The 15,660-nt window shown below is 31.9% G+C and overlaps 1 protein-coding gene across 4 annotated transcripts; it reads left to right on the top strand.

The window, feature by feature from the left end:
- Nucleotides 1–6,244: 6,244 nt before the first annotated feature.
- On the top strand, nt 6,245–10,104 carry LOC140834557 (uncharacterized). 4 transcript variants are annotated; one of them, XM_073199523.1, is made up of 8 exons: nt 6,246–6,424; nt 7,199–7,367; nt 7,465–7,759; nt 8,175–8,322; nt 8,442–8,578; nt 9,285–9,347; nt 9,431–9,499; nt 9,743–10,104. In XM_073199523.1, exons 3-8 carry the CDS (start codon nt 7,568–7,570, stop codon nt 9,815–9,817), a joined length of 684 nt encoding a protein of 227 aa, XP_073055624.1. In that variant the 5' UTR covers nt 6,246–6,424; nt 7,199–7,367; nt 7,465–7,567; the 3' UTR covers nt 9,818–10,104. The 4 variants fall into 4 exon arrangements, with proteins under 4 accessions (XP_073055626.1, XP_073055624.1, XP_073055622.1 ...); XM_073199521.1 differs by having other exon boundaries at nt 7,199–7,759; XM_073199522.1 differs by lacking the exon at nt 6,246–6,424 and adding an exon at nt 6,732–7,108 and having other exon boundaries at nt 7,199–7,759.
- The last annotated feature ends 5,556 nt before the right edge of the window (nt 10,105–15,660 follow it).

Below are 15,660 nucleotides of genomic sequence, written 5' to 3'. Positions count from 1 at the left end.
ATGTAAATGAAAAGTTGAAATTGTTTTAAAAGGAATGTAATTGAAATTTCACCTCGTATTTTTAGAAAAGATAATTTATCAAATATATTTGATATTTCTCTTGTGAAATGGTCTCGCGAATTTATATTTATGAAACAGATCGATCGGATACATACTTGGAATAAAAAATATTATTTTTTTTGCTAAAAAAATAATGAGATTCATCTTATTAAATTGAAATGAGTCGTGAGATGGTCCCATAAGTTTTTGTGTTTATTTTATAATTTTTTTGCTGGTCATGTGAATTTATATATGAATCACATGTTATTCGTAAAAAAATTTTGCATATCCGAGGATTATTGTCAAAAGAGATTACAGTAAAAAACAAAAACAAAACAAAAAGTGTAACTTTGAAGAAATAATCAATTTGTGTAAGGAAGGAAGATGTGGATACAGGATATATGTTAACATAGGTGTATTGATGTGCTCAACATGAGTTCACAAGGGCAAGCAAATGAGACCACGATCGTTTAGCGATGTAGTGAGAAGTCTAAGAGGGCGTTGTTGTCAGGAGGGGGAGAGCTCTTTGCCATGACAATCTAAACGGGGAGGACCAAGGAGTAGGGAGGTGAATTGAACCATCGGATGTAGGATAAAATCAAGAATGAAAAGTTAGTCATATCTTAAAATTTTATTTTGCTATTTCATAATAAATATAAATTCTGGTCGAATGATTGACTGACGATTACCAGCGTTTTCGGTTTCATGAAGCAGCCAAGAAGGTGTAATATGGCCATCAAAGGCTACGCCTACACGAGCTATGTGGTTGTCTCATACTCCATGAGTTTCGTCTCTACCTTTTTTCCCGTAAATATCAAATTTGATAAATTCGTTGATCATTCAATAGATTCAAATTTTAGCTGTCTTCCCTATTATATTTGTTATCTAATTTGAACGTCGGAGTAGCTACATCGAAACAATATCCTGGACGTTTTCTTACACTTTGTTTGTGGTTTCAAGTTCACTTTGGGTCAGAAATATTAGTACGGGTCAAATTTAATTTCCAAAAAAAAAAAAAATCATCTAATGTAAGTGAATATCTCATAGTAAAACCAAAAAAAGTTAAATTAAGAGGTACAAATTGCTTAGGATAATTATTTGAAATTTATGTTTGTTACATCATATTTCAGTAATTTAATTTTATTTGCTTGGTTGAACAGAAACTCATATATGTGAAAATAAGTGATTCATTTTCTTTTTTCGCCCACGTACGTATCAAGGAATTTTTAAATTGTTTACACAACGTATAAAGGAATTTGACACGCAAAGGAAGGTAAAATGTATGTCATTATGTGTTCGACTCTGTTTAGACAAATACTTAAAAAAAAATTACGAAATTTTTATAAAAAGTTTTAAAAGTTATTATAAGAACAAATATTTGTTAGGAAACTATTATATATAAAAAAATCAGTTAAAAATATATATTTTGCTTTCATCGTTGCTTTCATTTATAAAAACATAAAAAAAAAAACACATCATAATTTGTTTTTTAAAAACTATATTTGGATAGCAGTTTTTAAAAATATTTTTCAAAAACATTTTATAAAATATTACCTAAGCACATACACTAATTTATATTACTTATAAAACACTAAAAACGCTTTTAAAACATTTAACCAAACAGATTCTTTGTATCTTCATGCAAGTTCCAACTTTATTATAATCCGTTAGTTCGTTCACGACGTTCGTTTCTAGCTCTCGGGGAGGTCTGTTAGAGCAATAGGGACAAAGGACATGATTCCTGGGAAGACCCTGGATTTTCTCCTGGCTAAATTTTATAGTATGCATAAAAAATTATCTATATTTTTAAATTTAATACAATATGTAAGATCAAACATTTATTGTTAATTAAAAATCATATATTATAATAATGATATAATTCATATATTTTAAATCGTACAACAGGTCAAATGTCACGTTTCGATTGCTAAATCCAACGGATATAATTTCTGCACTCAATAATCTTCATCTAAATAATTGTACTTCTTGATCCATCCAACAGATATTATTATTGCACTCAATAATCTTTATCTCAATAACTGTATTTCTTATAATCAATGAAAATTGAACTCGTGACCTTAGTTTTGATATCAACTATTGGATTGATTGCTTGTCGTTTTATTAAAATCTATAGTTGATGAGAATCGTGCAACTCAAACATTTTAAATCTATATTTTGATTGTTATCTCCAACAGAGATAATTATTATCTCAACAAAACATATAGTAGATTTGGTATATTGTATGAAAAATTTATGGATGAATGCATAATTTATTTTTAAAAAATTCGAACGAATATAGTTTTTCAGCTTTGAAGAAACTTGACGAGTTAATTTATTTATAATATTCATAAAATATGCAACAATGTTCACGATTCCGCGTTTTTGGTCGAGTCAAATACCTTTTTTTCCCCTTTTATTTTTTTAAAAAGAAAGACACTGCTAGCAACTTGAATTGTGTAAGTTTAAATCTGGTCCGTCGAATGGCAGATAATGCAGATGTAGGGATACAACGAGACGAAGAACAGGGGATAAAAATCTTCCTCCGGCATGTGCTGACGGGTCCCACTTCAATTCCCTCGTTTCTCCCCCTTTTGAATTTTGAGGCTTTCTTTTTTGATTTTGCGCTCTTTCTCCCATCTGTGCGCTCCAGCTGCCCGCAAAGATTATTAAAGGAAATTCTATTATTTATTTATTATTATAGAATTCTAATAAATAAAATCGAATCAAATTTACGGACGTTTCCAAAGTACTGATATTTTTTAAAAAAAAAACGTAAGTAACAAATTGTCTCACAAGAAATCTGATTGTGCGATATAAAATACAGAAGTCTAGGAAAATTTGGCAAAGTTATTAGATCCTAAACAAGCCCAATATATTTAAATATCGATCATGGCAAAAATAAATGAAACAAAATTTCTAAAATTTCATGTCTTTATATTTATAAAAAAAATTTAAATTCGTTTCATATTTAAATTATCAACTTTATTCATTAGTTTTACTTTGACCTCTTCAATTTCGTTTTTGCAAATTTCATTTACAGATATGGTGGTGGTATGGAGAAAGAGCACGCACCCAAACAGCCTTGATGGTACACACAATTATTGCGTTGGCTTAGCAAGGATATGATACGACAGCTGGTGTACTCGACACGTGTACTTTCCTTCCCTTGGTCGTGTTCCGATTATTACCGGCTCCAATCAGCTTCAATCGGCTCGGCTTTGCTTTGCTTTCAAAGTTACCATTTTATCCCGCAATTGGATTCGTTCTTCGGGGGCAAAAGATAAATGAGGTTTGTCGGAGATTGACGTGACAGAAGTTTTAAAAGCGTGGGGCACATTACAGAGTATTATTAGGTGCCGTTGATTGTTATTATATCTGAGCGTAGAGTAGTCATTTTCGTATAAATGTTTTTAATTTGAATTTATGAATTAAAGTTTACTTTTCTATGCACGATAATTTTTTATGAGTTTTTAAAATATGACAAAAATGACAATCTCTTCGAAATTCTATGATTTGAATTTCTCATTAATTATTATATGTTATTATTGAATATATATATATATATATATGCATAAATGTTTATATCTAGCATATTTTTCTTGAAATGTCATGAATCAAATTAAAAAATTTGCTAGTACTTTAATTAATTACTTTTATTATTATGTTCAGAAGGATATTATTTCTAATTTCATATCTAAAGATAGTTTGTTTAATTTATATGCTTGTGATTTCTAAATTCTACAATACCAATTGTAGTCACACCAAGTCATAATTTCCTCTAAATAGCAATCACAAGAGAATGATTGGGAGATTTCAATCGAGATAAGAAATGAACATAGGAGATGACAATAAATCAAGAAGACATATACATCTCACGTGATACCACATGATAAAAATAAAAAAATTAAAATGAGCTACAATAAACTTATATAATAATTTATATTAATTATATTTGTAAAACAATAATGGATACAAAGTAGTTATTATAAAAACCCATTGTGTAATTGCGAGGGCGCGGGCCTGGGCCCATGAAAGACAAAATGGTATCAGTGCCGCTGACCAACAATGAACACCGAGAAATTAGTGTCATTCGGGACACATTATTACGTGTATGAGAGTCATCTTTTGAACCTGCGGGTAAATTACAACATGACGGGATACACATCTACATTCCCGACACTGTTTTGGATGGAGGATTTAGGCCACGACGAAGACATAGTGTTCTGAAAGAGAGGTAATTGTGACATCTCTTGTCCCACGTTGTTAAAATTAAATATTTAAAATGAGTATACAATGTGTTACAATGAACTTCTATAGCAACTTAACTTAATTATTTTCGTAAAATGACGATGAATACAAAGTAGTTGTTTAAGGTCTCATTGTGCAATCGAGCAGACATGGCCTTGACTCGTGACCTGACAAAATGGTAACAGAGTCGGTCACCAACAAGAAACACTGGGAAATAAAATTATGCAGGGAAAAGTATTATGTGCATCAGAACAACCTCTTGAAGCTGCTAGGTAAATTGTTACATGACGAGAGCCACCTCTTGTACTTGTAGGAGCCAATTTTAGATTATCGGCTCTAGTCGATTGTGGCGTGACGAGATCGTTTTTTGAATGAGTGATAATTGTGATACTTCTTGTTCTACATGATAAAAATTAAAATTTTAAAAAAAAAGTTTATATTGTGCGTGATATCTCATACACGATGAGATTAATTATCAAATAAAAATAATAATGGATGAAATCTAGAATTTTCATTTTGAAATATATATAGAGTTGTCCACGCAGTTTGAAGATAATTGTCAACTATATCATGCATGATTAAGAATATTATAATTTATTTTATTCGTGTTTTTTTCTATCTAGTGGCATACATTCATGTTTGCATTTTAATATTTAATCACACATATATTGAACAATTATGATCATTTACAAAGTGCATGTTGTGATATAAGTTGATATGCATCGGTTGAATTTTACAGCATTTTTTAAGTTGAATTATTTTAGGTTGCGTAACTCAAACCGTATAATCCATTTTTCTCAAAAGTGTAGAGAATGTTTTTTAAAATATCTTGTATTTTGTTGTTCCATCTCGATCTACATGCAACCTAATTATTTGAAATTCATGCATTTCAAACCATTTGATTTTATTTCTCTCATACGTTCAAATCCTTCCTAAAACACAACATTGGAGAAATCTCTAATGAATTCTCATATTAACCTTATTGGTATATCGATTCTTGTACTTTGATGAAATAATTTGTCAAATCAATCAAATGCATTTGAAATACATAGTTTTAAATACTTGATAACAGGTGTGTATTAATAATACTTTTAGATCGGCTATATAAATTGTAGCGGAGATAAGTATTAATAATATAGTACTTTTATAAAATGTTTTTAAAATTCAAACATACTTCTATAAATTGACCATATTATACTTCACAATTTCTTCTATTTTAATTTCGAAAACTCGAGATGTATTCGTAAAAGATACAGTCAATGATTTATTTAGTTCGTATTTCGTTATATTTTAATTTTTAAAAATTTGTGCATTTTATATTTCGTGTAGTTTTTTTTATTTCTTGTAAGTTTTAAATTTTAATTGTTTATTTAATTTTTTATATTTATGTGCAATTTTATTCTGTTTAAATAAATTATTGAATTAATAAAAAATTAATATTTCAATATCTTTTTTGTTTGATAGTTCGTGAGCCTTAATATTTTATTATTATAATATAATTATATATTAAATATATATACATTTCGAGCTTTCGGATGTTTCCAGTTTTTGAACATTCATTATTGAACTTTAATATCTAAACAATAGTTCGAATAATTTGTAAATATGTTCGAAAATTTCGAGTCAAACTCATGCTTCCTTTAGAGTCGAAATAGAGCCAGGAAAAAAAAAAATGAGTTTCGAGTCAAACACAAACTCGAATATAATTTATTTTAGTCGAATTCTAACTTTAAAATTTTACTGATACTCAGTTGAATTAGATTTATATACACAGTATAGACGAAGCTCTCAACTTTATGGCATCAATTCACCACACATGTTGAAGGTCGTTTATAGCTCGGCTCGCGAGCCGATTAACGGCGACCAGGTCAACCGGTAAAAAAAATGGGGACAAATAGGAGCAGAAACCGTACGAGTGGGGTCCTCTCACTGCAATTTAGCAGTAGCGGGTTGTCTCCCAATCCCCATTCCTCTACTCTCCAATGGCAGTTACATTACTTCTACTTCGCCTCTCTCTCTTTCTAGAATCTGACAGTACTAGCCATTGATACTCTTCAAACAGTATTTGCGATCAGATCCCAGCGTACCACTCGATTTTCGTACTCGGCTTCATTATTGTTTGCTCTCTCGTGCTCAGGTACGCCGATTGGTTAATGACCATTGGGTGCTGAAAGAAATTTGTCATTGATCGAATTTTCTCCTTCTCTCCGCTGTTGATATTATTGTGCTTTTGTCGAATATTATGTTTATATGTTATGTAGTTCGATAATTATTGGAGTTATTAAGTCGGAGTATTGCCTGATTGATTTTGGTGTATTGCAATCAAAATTTTAAGGTTATGTACAGAGTTATTTGACTTGTTTTCTCATTGCTTTTAAGCAGACCATTATGTTAATCAATTCCAAAAATAATTTGTGCGCTTTTCTCCATGAAAGCAGACCGATACTTATTGCTTTCGGATGTCATTTTATAAATATTTTTAAAATTTCATTAGAAGAGAACATGGTTTAGATTTTAACAATATTGGTAGCTATTGATCTGAGCCTTCAATGGCTGCTTTTGTTTTTTTATTTGTCTATGATTATTATTTTTGGTATTGCGTCGGAGAGAGAAGAGGGGGTGGGGTGTACAGTTTTGAATGCTATGTATGATGAGTTGGTTCATTTATTATGAGGGTACTGAACCCGTGAATAACAGTGGATTCAATCCATAGCATTTAAATCCCCACCAACTATACATGTCAAAACTTCAAAAAACAAATTCTGCAATCCTTTTAGTATTGTCACTCATGCAATTTGCAGGATCTCAACTCAGGGTTTAAGTGTGTGGCTTCAGAATTTGGTGGCATTTCATTTTCGGACTTTTTTAGCGCTAACAAGTTATAACCTACTTTTTATATTTTCCTTTTCAGGGATTCGTTAGAGAGCTTGAATTCTACATGCGTTTAAAGTTTTTTACTCGTTACCCAAGTTCACAAACATCTGTGTGCCTTGATATGGAATGAAGATTAATTGAATCAAGAAAATCAAGTCTGATTGACCCCTGAAAACTCCACTCCCAATACTGGGGATTCAAATGCGGTGTGGTGGAAATCATATGATTTGTTTTGGCTTGGGCTCGATTGACTTCGACTTGGTTAATTTCTTCTCAATATCTTTATTAAAATTACGAATACAGGAGGCTTACATGATATAGATCGAGAGCCGGAACTGCAAGTGATATTCAAGATAAAGCTTTTTGTTTATCGCCGTTTGCCACTAATTACGCCTGATTGAGAGAGATGCTGCACACGGAATTATGCCCTTCGCGGGTTTTGTCGCCTTTCCGTGAGGAAAGTGGAGATGAAGAGCTGTCAGTTCTTCCAAGGCATACTAAGGTTATTGTGACAGGCAATAACAGAACAAAGAGTGTGTTGGTTGGGTTGCAAGGCGTTGTCAAGAAGGCTGTTGGGCTTGGTGGTTGGCATTGGCTGGTACAATTCATCATCTTACAAAATGATATTATCCTGATTATTAATAACAATTTCTATTAGACCGTTTTTCAAATTAATATTATGCGTTAATATTCCTATTTCCTCTGGAGTGAAAAGGAAAGTGACGTTCTTCATTAACTATAGACAATTCACTATTGTCACGTCTCCTAAAAATGGCAAATAGCCCATTGAATTGCTAATATATTAGAGGTGCGAAATGATGTGTGCAACTGGGAATGTTTAAGATGATAGTTTCCGTTTATTCAATCAGCTTTTTAAACGCAACTGGAAGAAAGCAATAATTACTTCTGTCCAGCTAGCGTTGTTCTTTGAAAATACACTTTTGATTTTTTTTCATGGTTCAGTTTCTTCTCTGCTTCATCTTTTGTCCTCTTCCTTTTATTCGTTTAACCAGGTCTTGAAAAATGGGGTTGAGGTCAAGCTCCAAAGGAATGCTTTAAGTGTGTTAGAACCTCCAACTGGCAATGAGGATGATGATGATTATGATTTTGATGATTCTAGCAGCTGCTCTGACATTGGTGAAAAGGACCATCATCGCTTCAGTATGTTTTACCACTTGCTCGTAAAAGTTGGTTCTGTTTTTACATATCAGTATATAATAATTTCCTGGACAAAATAATTGTTCCATCCTTTTTCAATAATCCTGCACTCCTTTGAACAGCTTCTGGGTTTCACTTCGGAAAGATAAGCAAGCCCAGAGTTCGGTATAGTCGGCCATGGTCTCCATCTGCATGCACAAAATCAGTGAGCCGTAGCAGTTGCAGAGAAGTTCAATCCAAATGTGATGCAACTCAATTGGTAAGCACTATCAAAGTAGACATCCTTTCAATTATTTATGATTAATGATACATGACTTATTTTCTTAATATTGTGTTAATGTTCCTCGGTTTCGAAACTTTATAAACCGCGCCATAAGTTTTCTTTTCTGTCAAATGAAATTTAAATTTTTAGAAACTCAAGTGTCTGTCTGTTACATTTTGAATTCTGAGATTAAGATGTAACCGGGAACTTCATCGTTTTCCTTGTCGAGATTTATAATCTGACATGTTGGTGAAATTGCACTGTTGATATATTTTAATGAGATGATGTTATTGGTGCCTTTGATGGCAGGTTCTTGATTAAATACTGCAAAGAGAGTGCCATATATGGTTTTCTTTAATCCCGGTTGTTCCCAATATGTTGTCCTTATTTTTTGTAACAGTGTTCCTTGCCGTTCATTAATATGCATGTTCATATCAAGAGATCCTTGCTGTACCATATACACTAAAGACCAACAGGTTACTTACCATTGGAATTTGTATAACGTGAATTATAGGATGACCGATATAACTATCTTTTGATTTTATTTCAAGGACCGCATTCAATTTGTCTATCTGATCTAGAGAAGCATAAAAAACGCTCTTTAATTAGGAAGTAAGCTTGGTTGATGTTTCTTTGAAGATGCGGTTTTACTTTGAATTATCAATTCTGATGCATACTTGTTTTGTTCTCTTGGGTTGATTAGAGAGTTAATTTGGCAAAAATTGGGACTGGATCATTGTGGAGATACTGGCGAAGCTTCCATCTTGTGGGTGTCTTTTTATCTCCATTTTCATATCATTCAGCCATATATTTTACATAGTTTTCATGTTTCCCCATCTGCATAAGCAGGCAAATGTTAGTCCTAACCCTACGAAGGAACAACTGGTTAACTCCGTCCAGCAGCATTTTTCTTCGCAGGTCGGTCCCCTCACTTGCATTCAATCTCCACACTCACATTCTAGTTCAGTGCTGTGGCCCAAATGAAAAAATTTCAAAATTAACCGCAAGTTTTAACAAAAATGTGACTCCCGGCCTCAAGATAAACTTCTTACAACTAAATATCTGGGTCTAAGTGCAAGTGCTAGTGTAATCACGTGCAAAAAGTTTTTTGAATACTATAAAGTTGTGAACTCTGAGGCATTGCCATTAATGATCCAACAGCAAGTGGACGAGGTACAAGTGATCGTGGAATTTATCCGGGCAGCAAAGAAACCTCAATCAGTTGGCTTGCGTTGATGTGAGATGGATTACTTGAAGTCATATTATTGCCTCAAATTCCTGTAATATATATATATATATATATATATATATATATATATATATATATATATATGTGTGTGTGTATGTAGTAGATATACTTATGGACCACCCTAATTCAGTGTACCTTCTAATTATTGACTACTAATTTAGAGAGCAGGTTCGTGTGTATGCCTTGGTGCGTCAACTCATTCTCTAATACCCAAATCTTAACCTTGTATTATGGCGCATTTGGCCTATCCATGTTATCATCCTTAATTTATGATTAGTGTCTAGCCTATTCTATATTAGTCGACTGATGGAACAATCCACTTGGCCAGTCATTTCAATTCAGTTGCCACAATTTCGGGGTATTATATTTGAGTTGAATTAATAATGTGATTTGTTTAGGATAATACGGGATTTGCACGGTCAACAAGGTAATGCTCGTAATTTGATGCTTCATCAATTTGAGAGTTTCCCTTTAAAAGGGATAAAATTATCAATAATTGAATTCCTTTTAGAAATTATTGTTCCAAAATTCATTTTCCTAATACCATTATGAACATTTTGGACTCGATCCAAGGAACACTTAAATCTACAAATAATTAACTGCCAAAAAAAATTGCAGCCTGGCTTCTGCATATTTGCACATGTACATTTTCATGTGCAAATATGCAGAAGCCAGGCTGCAATTTGGTGTCAAGAAGTGATGAATGTTGATATTTTTGTAGAGATGAGGTGATGGGGACATTGCACGAGGGTAACACTAACAACCAACTAGGAATTAATGGGATTTTTCTTTTTTTTTTAAAGCAGTTTAATTTCTCGAACAAAATAGTGGGCTTTATTCTTTATGATCGTTGGAGGGTCTCTTTCTCTTTACGTAAATATCAAAGAAACTATCTCACAATTGGCCCCTACAAAGATTTTGTGGCAAAAGGTTGAGGTGCCTGCTTTAGATTTCGATGGTTTTCAAAATCTTATTTGGACCCACCTTAGTCCTTGTACTACCTCAAAAGAAGGTCACTTCGTTTCGTGAAAATGATATATTGGTCGAGATATATAATATCGAAAATATCGTGAATCCAGCTGTCAAATTCAATTGAATTCATGTAGTTAGCTATATATGGTAGAGTCATTGACAATATATTATGGGTATGTTTGGTGTGTGTGATAAGTAAAGGATAGATTATTAGACTCATGTTTGTCTCATTTTTTATGAGTCCAATTAATCAAGAAGTTCATGATAAAAAAAACATACTTGCTTGAAAAGATATCACACTGTTTTGGAGGGATTGACAATCCAATTATATATCCTTACATTGAGTTTTGACATCAATCCAATTAATTATCTTATCCTACACATGTGTATTTTGTATCCTAATCATGGGTGTATGAAAAGGTAACGTTGAGCACCCAATTGCGGAAATAAAGTTCGTGCTAAACCATGTAATTCATTAGCCAAAGAAATTTAATGCAAACTAACGCAATTAACCATAATAATTTTTAATTTTCAAACTAATGATCTTTTTCATATTTATTAATTAAGTGTAGCATAATAAGCTAAAATTTTAAAAATATAGGTAAAAATATGATATTATATAAAAATATAGATAAAGCTACGACTGAAATATGTTTAAAAAAACTATTTTATAAAAATAAAAATATCAATAAGATTATATAATGATGATATAATTGTAATTTTAAATAAAAGTTCATCAAATCAATTTAAAGTTAGTTAATATATGGACACCAATTTTAATTAAGAAAATCTAAATTTGTGGAGTTAGGATCGTGGAATTGATTCTCATGGATAAGGAGGAGTTCACGATCGAAAGGATCAATTGTTAAAAATAAGAAATAATATTATCATTATTTTGTAGTTTTTTTTTTTTTTAGCTTCATAGATTTTATTTGGTAAATTTCTATTAAGATGAATGTTTATACATAAAAAATAATAATTTTCAATGTGTTAGATTAGGTTAGAAACCGGACCCGTATCACCTACTGTGCACAGCAAGATGCTGTGCACACATTGAATTTTTTTTTTTAATTTTTCTTTTTTTTCACTATTTCCATCTATTTTTCTCTTTTATTTTCATTCCATTTTCCTTCATTTTTTCCATCTTCCACAAATATTAACAGATAATTTTATTTGAAATAATATAAACATTTTAATTCTTTTATGTTAAATTAATAATTTTGCAATTAAAATTTACTATATTAAAATTTTACATGTGAAAACCGTATCATTTTTTCGAATTTGATGAGTATTATAATTTATTTTTTTTTCCCTATGAACGAAATTTTTAACTATATAAACTATTAACATGTTAATGCTTAAATTAAAATTTAGAACATTTCCATCATGCAATATCAAAAACTAAAATTCAACACCATATTTCCATCAAAAATAAATAATTCATACATTTTGAAACATCATTTCAACTAACAATGTTAATATGCTATTCTTTAAATAAAAAAACTACTCAAGAGCATTATTTGATATATCTCAATTTAAATCCATGACTTCAAGAGAATGGTGACGATGATCAAATTGTGCCTACATTAAATAAGAATAAATATTATAAAATCAATTTTACCATATAAGAATTAATATTTTTTTGGCTTAAAATTTTTACCACTAAAAAATTTCTAGATATCATTAACGTTCATATCATTAATAATTCAGTGAAATTGAATTGACTTCCAGTTGTTTGAAGACATGCATGAGGTACCGGAGGTACTGAACAAGACACGGATAATCCATCGTGTGTTCCGATGTCCTACAATAATCGTAAAAATTAGAAATGTAGGACATTTCTAATTGAAAAATTATTAATTTAACATAAAAGAATTAAAATTTTATATTATTTCATATAAAATTGTCTGCTAATCTTTGTGAAAGATGGAAAAAAATGGAAGAAAATGGAAAGAAAACAAAAGAGAAAAAGAAAAGGAAAAAAGTGAAAAAAGAAAAATTCAATGCATGCACAGCATCTTGCTGTGCACAGTAGGTGATCCGGGTTAGTTAGAAACCCGTCACACAAATTGACCTATAAACAATTTCACAGAGTTTTTGTGATTTTCCGAAAATTAAAATAAACCTAAAGAAGTAGTGTGGTATTAGTTATGGAACACAGGAGTTGTGTTTTAACCTTTTTTTATAATCTTTAAAATGGTTCCACTAGAAGGATAATCTATGATTTAATAAAGCTCTCATCAATATATCATCACACACAATTTCATATGATTATTAGAAGAACTAGGAGAATATGCATGATAGCTATAAAACTTGTTAATGAATATTTTGGTATTCAACCTTTTCTCTCCTCCATCATTTTTTTTGCTCGAACATTATCTTTCAGCCACATGCAATTGTTTTGTGATATTTTCTCGAGGTTTTTTTAATTAAAAAAAATACATTATTATGCCATGCAAAAAGTAGGATAAAATAGGCTAACATTGACTACAATAGAAATTTCTGAATACATATCCTCTCGCTTATGTATGGCTTGTGCTCCGATTATAAGAGAAAACAACTAATCATTAATACAACTCAGTCATGTTCCTGCTTTGCATTTGACCTAATTCCTGCGTCCCCTCTTCTACCTGTATGTGTATGTTGGTGTTTGGGTTGGGCTCTATTGTGAGTTGCTCTTGAACTTGATCCATTTCAATAATTCATTTGTTGGCCCAATAGTTCTGTGAGCCCATAACGTCGGAAAATAGAGAGCCCGAACCTGTCTTTCCTGTACAAAAGTTCCTTCCAAAGTCGAACTGCCGGTCTCTATTTCGTTTACTTGGCTCTCGCTATTGATCCCTTGTTCCTTTACTATCTTCGACTTCTTCCGTTGAAATTCCAAATCTAGAAACTCTTGTATTTACGAATTTTTATGAGAATTTTCAGAGGAGAAGAAGTGCGAAATGGCGTCCAGGTTCACTGGACAAGATGCAGCTCCACCAGAAGTATCGGAACCTCTGGCACACCGATCTTATGCGCACCATGCAACTCGTATGTATGCATATACACATGTCATGTATATCGGTTATATTTAGAAAAGATGCACACTTTTTCAATATTTTTCTGTATTTAATTAATTGTTCTTTTCCTTTGTTTTCATTTTTTGCAGATTGTTGCCTGTGGTTTGTCCAGTTTTTCCTTGCCACTGAGGTAAATTGGATGTTAATGTTCACGATTTTTATCTTTTTTACTTTTCCTTGAAAGAGGAATGATTCTTCTAAATTCGAATTGTATCTTTTTGCTGCGATATTGACAACTGTTTTCATTATATTCGCAATTGCTTGGAGCTTTTCAATCGTTTGAAATCTGTACAGGCACGACATACTATTAATGGACTTGATGCCCTCCATGCTAGAGAGCCAAATTATCAGATGTGATGATTTTGTTTCCATCCCGAACTAATTTATTCTCCAGCAGAATTAGTTTTAATAGTCTCTACTATATATATCCTGGCTCCTTGATGATATTTTCAGCATTTTATAGTTGCAGCATTTGTGCAACTATATGCACATACCGATAACACAATATGATAACTGTATAATTGTATCGGGATATTTTAGACACAACACAAGGTCGAAATGGATAAACGATATGGTATATTCGGGCCACAACCAATGGCAGTGCCGCCTTGTCAGCAAATGTCCCAACCGGACCAGCCATATCGCCCCACCGTGGGTTATCCTCCTGCATATGGGCAGTATAATTATCCTCCTCCGGCTGGCTATCACCCTGTTGGCCAGCAGAAATGATTCTTTCTTGAGTCTGTTGACATTTTGTATATGAAGCTCGGTATTAAATTTAATTATTTCACGTGTGCAGTTGGATAAGTTTTGATTTACATTTTATCCTGCCTGAGATTTATAACTTGATGATGAGTGGTCGCTCAAATTTAATATATTGATATTTTCATATATTAATACTCCATTCATAGAAATGATTGACGTGAATTAACTAAACTCAGAACATTTAGAGCCACTATTTACATTTATACACGACTATTAGATCTAGAAGACTTAGAACAACGATCCGTAAGCAAAGAAATCTATTAAAAATAAAATAAAATTTTATATGTTTAGTTCCGCAGCCAATGTCGCTTTTAATGGGCGGCGTTAACTATTTTTAAAACCATTGCAACTTGATCGTTTCGGGTGATAATGACATGTAACCCCGAGCATCTATGATCGCCACTATAAAATATGCGCGAAAATACAGTACTTTTGGTGTTTCATTTACACATTGTAATTGATATTGTTTTTTTTCCCCTTTTAACGTGTGTGGTTGAATCCTGGATTCTTGAGCGAATCTATTGCATAAGCTTTTCACAATGTGATTTACTTGATTACAGGGACGGATTTGTTGTAGCCCCTCAAATTTTTTGAAAACCTTATTACTATATCGTATATATTTTTGTTCCCATTCAGTAGGCCCATCCATGCTGCTATAATTTAACCCTTCTGAGCAATTTCACAGTGGACATTTACTCGTCATTAAAAAAATATATATATATATATAAGAATTGGTCGGGAAGTTTAATCATCAGTTTGGTGAAAACATAAACTATCCTTGATTAATATAAATTATGAAGTTCAATATACAATTCAGGGAAAAGTTGAATGCTATCAATTTGTTTTCGACATAAAAAGTTTGAAATTTATTTATTTCATGTCACGGCATGGATTAGTCACTGTTCCTAATTAATGATGGAAATGCCGGATTTTCCGATATATTTGTTTAAGCTAATTGAACTTCAATGTAATGCTCAAATCTGTTCTTGTGCATTGACGCTTCAAAGTCGTGTGTCCTAATTAGCCAACCG

This window comes from Primulina eburnea, chromosome 6 (genome assembly GCF_022965805.1).
Source record: "Primulina eburnea isolate SZY01 chromosome 6, ASM2296580v1, whole genome shotgun sequence".
NCBI classification, from domain to species: domain Eukaryota; kingdom Viridiplantae; phylum Streptophyta; class Magnoliopsida; order Lamiales; family Gesneriaceae; genus Primulina; species Primulina eburnea.
Note: the sequence above shows the minus strand (reverse complement) of the source record. Positions and strands in the feature narration are given on the sequence as shown.

Bases quoted from the DNA above. Each gene is read 5' to 3' on its own strand.
- LOC140834557 (XM_073199523.1), top strand. From the start codon at position 7,568: ATGCTGCACACGGAATTATGCCCTTCGCGGGTTTTGTCGCCTTTCCGT. The intron at 8,323-8,441 runs GTATGTTTTACC...TCCTTTGAACAG, and splicing joins AAAGGACCATCATCGCTTCA to CTTCTGGGTTTCACTTCGGA. The intron at 9,500-9,742 runs GTCGGTCCCCTC...ATGATCCAACAG, and splicing joins AGCAGCATTTTTCTTCGCAG to CAAGTGGACGAGGTACAAGT.